Source organism: Aptenodytes forsteri, unplaced genomic scaffold, assembly GCF_000699145.1.
Source record: "Aptenodytes forsteri isolate BGI_AS27 unplaced genomic scaffold, ASM69914v1 Scaffold83, whole genome shotgun sequence".
NCBI classification, from domain to species: Eukaryota; Metazoa; Chordata; class Aves; order Sphenisciformes; family Spheniscidae; genus Aptenodytes; species Aptenodytes forsteri.
In genome coordinates this window covers 5,252,924-5,263,597 of record NW_008795371.1, presented here as the reverse complement: position 1 = coordinate 5,263,597, position 10,674 = coordinate 5,252,924, and the positions used below count along the sequence as shown (strand labels likewise).

The window sequence follows — 10,674 nt, the reverse complement described above, 5'->3', positions numbered from 1 at the left end:
AAGGTTTTGGGGGGGGGGGGAAGCTTCAGGGTTTCTGTCATTCTTTTTTCCTCCCTTTTCTGTTTTTGCTATTAAGAGTCACTGTTGCCCTTTGTTCTTTGAGCAGCAGTAGTCTGGACAGTTTGGAGTAGCAGTTTCATGTGTTAAACTTTCCTGGTAAATGGCTTGTAACAACATATACCGATGGATCAATCCTAAAGGTGTTCAGCCTGAGGGTTTTTTTGTTTGTTTCTTATGGACACGGTAATGTTGTCCTGACCATGCCTTATGCTGTTGTGCAAGCAATTAAATTACCTGACTGCATTCCTGGAGTCTTGGTCTCTCTTTCTTCGTTCAGTGTTTTTTAATCTCTGGTTATAGCTGCCCTAGGTGTGGAGTAACCTCTCCGCTGGATACCTCTTGATCATGTTTGAACGCACCATATTGTAACGCTCAAGCCTTTGGCTAACTTCTCCTTGGGCATCTTTTACCAAGCACTGAGTCTTCTGAGCTGTATCCTACATGCAGGATATGGGTGCACAGTCATTATCTTTATTGCTAACACCCACAACACCAGCTGGGACAGACATGCTGTGAGGCATCATAAGCTCTCCCACCCAGCACAGCCACCCAGTGGGTCTCCTGGCCACATAGTTGTCATTCAGGTGGGGAAGTGCTGGTCTCTGCCGTTCTTCTCAATGGGCTGATCCTTAACATCGCTGAGCCACTGTCTTCCTCCTCTCTGCTTCTTCTTTGTCTTGTCATATCAGGACTTTGTTTTTCTGAATCATTGTTGAATTCATTTCTTTGTTCTAAACCACTGCTAACTGGTATCAGCTTAGCAATCTTGCTGTGTTCTGGCTTTTGTTTTTACTTTATCTTGCAGGCTCTCGTAGCCTACATGCTCTCACACTCGCAGGCGGTGATAACTACAGCTCATCGTATTTCCCTTAGTAAAACAGGCTTGTGGATCACAATATTTTCTCGTTCTTATCTTGCAAGTTCAGGATACGTGCTAGTTATGAAAGATGCACTAGAACACCTTCTGACAGTGAGAGTCTGCATCACCCACTCATTGACACCATGAAAAGAAGAGCTCTTTACAACTTTTGCTATTTAATCCCACCATGCAGTATAGAGACACTTTGAAGACATAGTGTCCCACCAAAATAAATGGTGCTGCTTTTGGAGAGAACCATCCAATACTGAATTTTTGGCCAAAGAAGCTTTGGTATTTTTAAAAGAAATCCTGTTAGGTAGTATGGAATAATAAATGTATCAAGTCAGTTGTACAGGGAGATCTGCTCAACACAGGCTGGTTAAAAGAAAGGTAAGAGGGAGGAACAATTCAGTAACCTAATGGAAATTTTGGTGCTTAGATGCTGCTAATTCTAATGAAGCCTGGATGTGCTGAGCTCTCAGGTGGTTTGGAGAATACTTCAGCCTTCAATATCAGACTGTGCTACAGAACAGGACCAAGAAAGGGTAGAAGTCATGTGTGCTATGGAGTTTATCATCAGATTACTCTGCACATGGGTGTGAGACGCACATGGGTGTGAGACACACACGTGCTTGGGTCATCCTGAGGGCTGTGGACTCCAGAGAAGGTGAGCCAGTCAAATGCATCCTCAGCTGTGGTGCATGCTAACAAAAGTATTTACTAACTTATCTCGCACTAGCTTTTGGCTTTCATGAGGTTCCTCCAAGAAACGTTACAGCCTGCTAACCCATGAAAAAGTGGGTAGTCTTCTGCCAAGTTAGAGACCTGAGGCAGCTTGTGGTATGATGCTAAGGGGACTGGAACCAATGAAAGAAGGGAGGAGATGAGATAGGGCAGGACTGTGAGAAGGGGAATGTGTTGGACAAGAGGAAGACCATCTCACCAAGGCAGTGCTAGTCCCATAGCTTGGCACAGCTACCCTTAAGACTGCAGCCTAGATAATTTACAAGTGGGATGACTGGGTGCTCAAGGCAGTTCTCGTGCTCGATCAAGTGTTTGCATCTACAAATGAGCATTCAGTTAGCTAATAAAGACGTGGCAATTGACTGTGGTAATTGGAGTGCTGTATCTATACAAAAAGCTGCCTTTAGTAGAGCACACTGTTTGCTCATCTAATCCTGTGTCCCATTTCAGCCATACCAGTTATTTGTTGCTTTGGAGAAAATACTCCTTGAGGGTTGAGGCAGGACAGCAGAAAGAAATAAAGCTGCCCTGTTGCTTAGCCATGTTCTTCCCAAGAACATGCAGACGATGTTGTTTTGTCCCAAGTCCCTTAACAGAGAGCCTGAGGAGAGATTTCACAATCATAAAAATGTAATTAGCCCCCAAGGCTTTGGGGAAATACAATTTCTTTTACCTTATCTTCTTATTGGGGGGAGGGGGGAGAAGGGGAGGTTGTTATATTTGAAAATAAAACATATGTCTCTGTCATTTTAAAAAGTCTTTTTAGATTAGATTGTAGAGAAGTCAGTCTCTTCTGCCTTACAGACAGCATTCATGCCATGAGCAGTGGTAGATCGCAAGCACAACAGGTTTTCCGCAGTGTGCAGTCTCTGCTAACAAAAATGAGTAGCTGTGATGCTAGTGGTTGAGAGCTGTGTTATGCTTTTAGGCTGCTTTTGTTTTAGATAACCACTGAAGCTGTTCAAGATTTGGGGACTGCTCAGACAACAGTGGCTTGGTGTCTGTCTCCACTGTCTCCTGCGAGAACTTTCAGTGGAAGGGCTCCATTAACCGGGGTGGCGAGGGCCACTGCATCCAGAGAGTGAGTCAGGCATGCGGATGTACTGGCTCATCTTTTGTAAAGACTTCATAGCTTTTACCAAGAACCCTGGGGTGATAGGAAGAAGTGCGCTTTACCCTCCAGCTGACTGGGAAGTTTGTTGTAGGTATAAAGAGCTGCTTCTATCCTGGGAAATGTAGGGAGAGGCCCATCCTTGCAAGTAATCCCAAAGTCATACACACTTTGTGTTAGTCCCCCCATCTCAGCTGCTGACCTCAACCCAAATCTGTTGGTGCTGCTGTGATGTCGATCTGGTGATGGTGACTGGGAATAGTAAGAACACTTGCTACAGTTGTGTCTCCTGCAGGATACTTGGAATAATCTCTCTGAGCCTTCTTTTTTTCTCCTTTACCCTCACTTAGATGCAAGATACCCTTCCAAGCGGACAAAGATATTTGAAAGGGGAACAGAAAAGCAGTCCTGTTTTGTTCCTTGTTTCAGCCTACTCTCTTTTTGTTAAATTTAGTGAATATTTGCACACTTTTGGTATATATTTTTTTTAAATTTTTCCAAACTGACAAGTTTTGGGGTCACATAAGTCAAGTCTTGGCCCCATTGAAATCAATACCAAGATTCCCACCTTCCACAGAAGATCAGTTCTAGACACTGGCACCCTCTTTGTGAGCCTTCCACCTGGGAAGACCGATTTCTGCTTTCCTGTCCTCAGAAGGAGCTTAGCATAAGAACACACTTGGAAAATGTGCCAGATACTCAGCTGGTTGGTCACCCTGTCAATAGAGCAGGCTGAAGAGTGAAGTCTGAAGAGAATGTGACCCATAAATAACAGGCACAATATGAAGAAAGACATACTATAAATAAGTACTATAAATAGTAACTGTGGGTGTTGTGCATTTTTCAGGGCTGTAATGTACTTGCAGGTTTTAGATGTTTTGTAACCTGTACCAGCAAGTCCCTCAGTGATGGCATAGACTCCTTACATACTTCATACGTAACAGTTATATGACATGTTTTCCTGCTCCCCTAAATCAAGTGCTTGTCAGTAACAGCTTGAATTGGTTGCATTTTGCCTTCCTCATGGTTGTAGCAGTGTTTACAAGAGGTGCGTGTGTTACCAAACTCTGCCAGAGAAGCTTTTGGGAAAACTCTCTTAGGGCAGCCAAGACTAGCGCAACCACTGTTTGAATAATTGTTTGTGTGTTTTGGTTTGGGTTTGTTTTGATTTTCTAGATTGGCTGCCAACACAAAGAACCAAGGGAAATAATTCCGAGTAAAATTTCAATTTTTTTTTTTCTTTCCTTGACAAATTAAAAAATAGAAATATTTCATTTCACCAAACCCCTGAAGTGTTTCATTTCAGTCACTAAGAAAAGCAAGGGAAATGAAGGGTTAGACTTCAAAGAAAGTGCCTGGGGGCAGTTCCCGTTTAGTGGCTCAGGGAGTGGAGCCCTCATTCAGGATGGAGGAGACCCTGCTCCAACTCTTTCCTCTGCTGGAGAGGATTTGAACACACTTGTCTTGCTTCCCAGGAAGGTTTGCTAGGAACAGGCTATTCTGGGGTGAGGGTAGGATTAGGTGAAAAATGAGTTGGAAGAGACACACGCTAGATGTAAAAACAAAAGTAAGCAATGCTGAAAAAAACCTATTTTTTGCTTTCAAGCTGCAATTTGGAAAATGAAACTGGAAGCTTGTTGGTAATGTTCGTGAACACTGTTTAAAGAAAAGGTATTATAGCAATTTTGGATGATTTTGTCACAATGGAAATTCATGTCTCTTTGTATTTTAAACGTCCAGTTTTATTAGCACATATTTTAAGATGTAATACCTTTACATGCACAGCATAAATTGTTGAGAGCTATGCAAATGGCCTGTTTGTTAGGACACACGTAAATGCTTAAGAAGTACCACTAAATTGATGTATTCTTACTTGCTGTAGCCCTTGCCTCCGCCTCCAAATTAACCTCTTTTCAGAAAATTAATAAATCCAGAGCAGGGCTGTTAAAGAAAAGAAACGTTTTACACTTTTCAGAGATAACTTCTTGGCCTGAGGCCTGGGACTGGAATGCCTCCTTGCAGCACTGTCTCAGCGGATTTTGGTGACTGGCACCTTTTGGGATTGTGTCAGGATACTGAGTTGGCTGGGCAGCCTATGCTTTGAGCCTCCCGCTGAAGTCTGCAATCTTCACGTTAGGTTCCCCTGTGTAGTGTTTGATGGGATGTGGTCAGTACTATACATGTATAATGCCAGTCTAATTTGCTATCATCTTTATTTTCTGACTGCAGATCATTAGATGGCCGGCTGCAAGTATCTCACCGGAAAGGTCTTCCCCATGTGATCTACTGCCGGCTGTGGCGGTGGCCAGACCTTCATAGCCACCATGAGTTGCGTGCCATGGAGATGTGCGAGTATGCCTTTAACATGAAGAAGGATGAAGTCTGTGTGAATCCTTATCATTACCAAAGAGTGGAAACGCCAGGTACTGCTGACCCTCTGTGTGGATACCTCAGCTTCTCAGTACCAGCATAAGGGATTTATAAGTGCATTTCAAAATTGAATAAAGCAGCTGGCATAGGGTTTTAAAACCAAAGTATATCTATTATTGATGATAATCTCTTACTGTACACAGTAGAATAATTTATGAATCTGCACTCAGGGGGGAAATATCATTTTAAGTCAATAAAATCCAAGTCGAGCAGGTTGCGTTGTTGCCAGGTTCCTAATGTGGCATTGTGTGCACGTAAACAACTCACACACATAGTAGATACAAGTATGAACTACGGCAGTGTTGTATGCGTCCCTGATTGTTGGTATTAAATTAAGGATAAACTTACTTTTAAGTTGAAGTAGATCTAAGAATAGCTCCCAACACAACTGAACTTCCTGTTCTGAAGTCTCCTCCTGCCTCCGAAAGAGACTTTCATCTGGAACTGCAGATAGTTCTGCTGCGTGTCAGTACAAATCTGCAGAACCAGTCTGGATGTTTATGCTACTCCTACCTTGCTGTTCCATTTTATGTGAAATTTATTCCTTTTGAATCATGTGGTATAACTTCTCTCAAATGGTTTTTCAAGAAGACCTGTTTCTTTGCCCTTTTGTTGAAGGGGCAACAGACTATGTGTGTTCAGATAAGCACGTATCCCGTCCCTAGCTGAGATATGTTAAGAATAGCATCTTTAACTGCTGCTGTTATTTCAGAAGCAAGTATCAAATTGTGTCCCTTAATTAGCGACTTTGGTGTTGCATGTATTTAAGGGTGTTACTCCAAACTGGTTCCTCTTCATTTTCTAGGGTTTCAGTCATTTTATTTTAAAGCTATTAACATTGCTGTTCGGGTTTTTTGTTTTTTTTTTCCATTTGTGCAGTGTTACCTCCAGTGCTGGTGCCTCGGCACACAGAGATCCCAGCTGAGTTCCCGCCGTTAGACGATTATAGTCATTCTATTCCAGAGAACACTAACTTCCCAGCAGGTATCGAGCCACAGAGCAACTACATTCCAGGTACTGTATGTCTTCCATACAGTGAGCAGAGGGAAAAGGGTCATATTGCACAGTGAATCGTGTCTATGTATGCCAAGCTGGATGACTGGAAAGTCTTTCTTTCCATCATTACTATGAAGCTAAGGAGTGGGAACCTATACAAAAATAGATGAAAGCTGTAAATGTAGACACACAACAGTGCTGTTTATAGTTTTGTTTTCTTTTCTTTAAACTCACCTCTTCCCTTCAGTAGTATGTACTCAGTTTGTTGTGAAATCTGAAGCTGAATGTTCCCTTAGCAAGTTTAGATTTGAATGAAATTCAGCCATTTTAATTTGAGTAAAACTCTCTAAATTTCTGATGGAATTGAGCTCTTCTATTTATGTATCTCTTTTACAAGCAATTTACACCTTATTTGCATGGACAAGCTATGCAGCTGTATACCAGGAGAGGAAAAATATGTGGACAGAAAACTGTCTACATGGCTTAAAGTTTTATGGGACTGAAAATCCGGATTTTTTTGTTTCCCCCTCCTCTGTTATTCACAAATATGCTATGACTATCACCCTGGTTGTGCCAGCTCCTCCTTTCAGCAGCTTGAGGAAGAAAAGTAATAAAAAAGAAATTTAGCTCCTTGTGAATAACAAAGTAAATGTTTTTGGTGTCTGAAATCCAGACTTTGCATCCCGTTGCAATGACAGTATGATCATTTTATGCTTCTAGAGACACCTCCTCCAGGCTATTTGAGTGAGGATGGAGAAACTAGTGACCACCAGATGAACCCCAGCATGGATGCAGGTAAGTCATCTTTTGCCATTTGCTACAGCTTTCTATGTCATATCAGAGACTCTTTTAAAGTTTTCCTTTGGGGCACTGAAGATCAGATGGTGGTTTGAGGTATTTTATCCCTGTAGGAGTGCAAATGTAGCCTGACATCTCATGTAAAGCACAGGGCTGTATGTTTTAGAGCTGCTGGTGAAAGGTACAGCATGTTCCTGTTCTCCCCAACGTCCATCATTAGACAGTACTAAGCAGGAACCTGAAACAGTGGAGACACATCTAAGGGTGATAGTTTGTGTTGTATTTGCGTCCATGCAACTGTATGCAAGTGAAAATTTTGAACGTAGCTGGCACTTTTCTGCAGAGGCATTTTTCTGATCGTTTGGTTGTTTACATACTGAAATGTCCAGTTTAACTATATTTGAAATGACCGCTAGGAGATTTGTGTTTAAATGGGTTTATCGTTTAGTGGATATATCCCAAAGAAAGTTGAAAGTCTAGGTTCTCTTTCTCATTGCCAAGAAGACAAGTAACCACGTGTAGAATGAGCAGCCTTAGTGTTCATGCTAACCTGTATCAACACTTTAAAATTAAACATGCAGGTCTCATCTTTCCAGGAGTAACTGTTTAAGACATCTTGTTGATCGGAGTGGTGTCACTGCTTGTGAGTAAGAACCACTGAATCAGACTCCGAATTCATAAAGCTTTTGCTTGAAAAGCAAAAACACATCCTTGGTTAGAAGGGCTGATGCTTTGCAAGAGGGATATGCAAATACATGGCACTTACATAAAGATAGACATGCAGAACCTAATTAATGCAAATACTGCACACAAATATCTTGGTTTCTGTGCATGTCTTCAGCCGTAGACAATACGTGGGATTCTAAAAGAGGGATGACTGATTTGCAGTCTTTCACCGCAGTTATACAGATGGAGGAAGGCAGTGTGGGTTTGTTTGTCTACATCAAACATAAGCCTATTGACACAAACCATTTTAGTGCACACAGTTATTGGTGATGTGGTTGATGTGGAATGTATGTATGGCTTTTTGGGAAAGTAGACTGGAATAGGATTGGTCTGGAAGATGCTATAAATACCCAATTTATGTTCAAATGCTATATCCCTTCTTCCTTCAGATGTCATGGACTTCCCTCTTTATAGAAAAAAACCCACATTTTAAAGAAATCAGCCGAACTCAGTGTGAGAGGAAAAGAAAAAATGGGCTGTACCACCTGTCTGCATCCATGTGGCATCCAGAGACTGTGGAAATTGCTCTGGACATCCAAGTGCAGATATTTGAAATATATGCACAGAATTTTTGGACCAAATTGAAATGATTGGGGGATAAAATTCTGACAGTTGTTTGGTCAGATCTGTATAGCTTGATCCAATGCTCCATTGTCCCAAAACCAGTAAGATTTGTTGATATGAAGTGGTACGTTTTCGACTCTTATGAGTGAGTATGTTTTGTGCCTAGCAATGTAAAATCAAGCTCTCAAATGCCCAGCTAACTCGGTTTGACTGTAGCTGTCATGATGGTACCTGGAGTTTCGATAACTGCAAGTGAAAGTAAAACAGACAGCTGCATGCTCAGTTTTGAAAATTAATGGGTTAAGCTTAAGTGAATGCATTATGAAGATGCTTAGCAGTATCGCAGATGTAGCAAGTTGATATAATAAGTAATAGCATTTGGAAGCGCATGTGAAGAGTAATCAACATCAGAGAAGCTGCTGGTGTCGCAAAGCGAGACTTAAGTGAGAAGTGGGTTATCCCTCCAACAAGCCTGGGCAGCACTGACGATTTTGTGCAAGTGTTTTTCCTTGTGTGGATGCTAATAATAATAATGTCTTGATTTTCAGGTTCTCCAAACTTATCACCAAACCCCATGTCTCCAGCACACAATAATCTGGGTAAGCATGTGATATTGAGAACTGTGTTTAATTACAGTCAAGATAGTGACATTTTAATGATGATGTTAGTTCTTGAGGTTGTGCACTTTTGATGAGGTTGCGAGCACTGTTGATGTTCCTTTCCGCTAATCCTCTTTACTGTGATAAGTGGTTCATAGTAACTCTATATGAAATAAAGAAATCTGAACTTACATCAGAGTGTTAAATAAAAAAACAAAAAATGTTGGCAGACAAATACCAGAAAGAATGAGTGAAGGACTGCAGCAAAAATACACTTTTTTGATTACATGAGTTTGCAAGGAATATGTCTGTCTGTTTTGCTGGTGGTTTTGTGTTCTTATATTTTTAAAGGCCACAGATTGAGGTTAAATTTTGTCTCCTGGAAAATTACTTTGTAAATTTGTAGTGCTTACTGGTCTCTTTTACAATGTACCAGAGTGCCTTGCAATTTTTTAATGTTTATTAACTTGGTGTTACAGCCATTATAGGGCGAATGCTGCTATCCACATATTGTGGACAGGGGGCTGAGGTTCAGACCAACAGATTTGCCTGTACTGCTTCATCAGCTCAAGCAATCATCTGCTTGATTGAAGGGCAGCAAATGCATTACATCCTCACGTAAACCCAGCTCGGGAGCAAACTCACGTTCCCAGCAGAGCAAGTGTGCAGTTACACAGCACAGATAGGCACGGCCTTGAGGGTTTGGGTGGCAGTGGCTGGGGACTCCTAACAAAACCATGAGTGCTGGGATGGTGTCAGACCACAGGGTAAGTCTACCTGAGGGGCATCCCTAGACCACATAGGGATAAAACAGCCCAGAGCCCTCATGTCCCAATGCCCTAAACCACTCAAACAACTGATGGCCCAGGTGTGTAAGTTATTATAGGATGAAATTGAGCATGGTCTGAGCAGAGCAAACTGGAGGAGGCTAGTGGGTTGGCGTGCAGCTGGAAAGTCCAAATAAATGGAGAGAGGGCAGGAATGCTAGCGTATGGAGAGGTGCAGATGTCACGAACAACCTTACTTGAGCATCAGAGGTGTTTGTGGGGTCTTATGCTCAAATGAGCCTGGAGGAATGTTGTAGGTGAGATGCGCAAACCACAGATGCACTGTGGGATTTTTCTGACTGACCAACCAGTTGGTTTTCTTCAAGCAAACTCAAGTTACGCTGCAGTCTTGAGTTATCTTTCCCCCACATAACTCCATCCTAGGCACCAGGAAGATAGTCCAGCCCTAAGTGCTATACTAGACCACTGATGTCACCGATTCACTCCATAACCTGTAGACAGTAAATAGGAGGAAAGCTGAAGAAGAAGGAATAGCAGTTGAACAGGGCCTTTACCTTTGAGATACTATTAGAGGTTTTGTGGCTATCTCTGAACCTCTATTATCTTCTCAAATGTCTCTGCCCTTTATTTTCATACCTATAGACGTAAAAGGTCTGATCTTCATCAGTTTGAGCTCTTACCCTATTTGAAAATGCTCTCAACAGACTGTCATAAAAAGTACTCATGGCTCTGGCTAGCTGCAGGATCAGTTCTCTAAATGTTCATTAAGCCAGCAGACAGAGGCCACTTGAGATTACTCTTGAATAACCATAGCTGTAAAGTTTACATATGCTGTTAATCCTGGCGCAGGGTACTTTGACACTGCTCCAAAATTTGTTAGTCATTGGCTGACTTGTGGATATCTTGGGGCTGTTGAAGGGGGGATTTCTTTTCTCTTCTTTTTTTTTTTTTTTTTCATAAAAAACATTTAACATATTTTAACCATTCAGCACTCCCCTG

General features: G+C 41.8%; 1 protein-coding gene across 1 annotated transcript in view; it reads left to right on the top strand.

Annotated features, from left to right (window-relative positions):
- The window catches only part of SMAD3 (SMAD family member 3), a 79,772-nt gene that overhangs the window by 53,674 nt on the left and 15,424 nt on the right, over positions 1-10,674 (top strand). The window contains exons 2-5 of the mRNA XM_009280412.1: positions 5,004-5,197; positions 6,084-6,218; positions 6,921-6,995; positions 8,837-8,887. Of these exons, the coding sequence (XP_009278687.1) occupies positions 5,004-5,197; positions 6,084-6,218; positions 6,921-6,995; positions 8,837-8,887 (455 nt within the window). The remainder of the gene's footprint in view (positions 1-5,003; positions 5,198-6,083; positions 6,219-6,920; positions 6,996-8,836; positions 8,888-10,674) is intronic.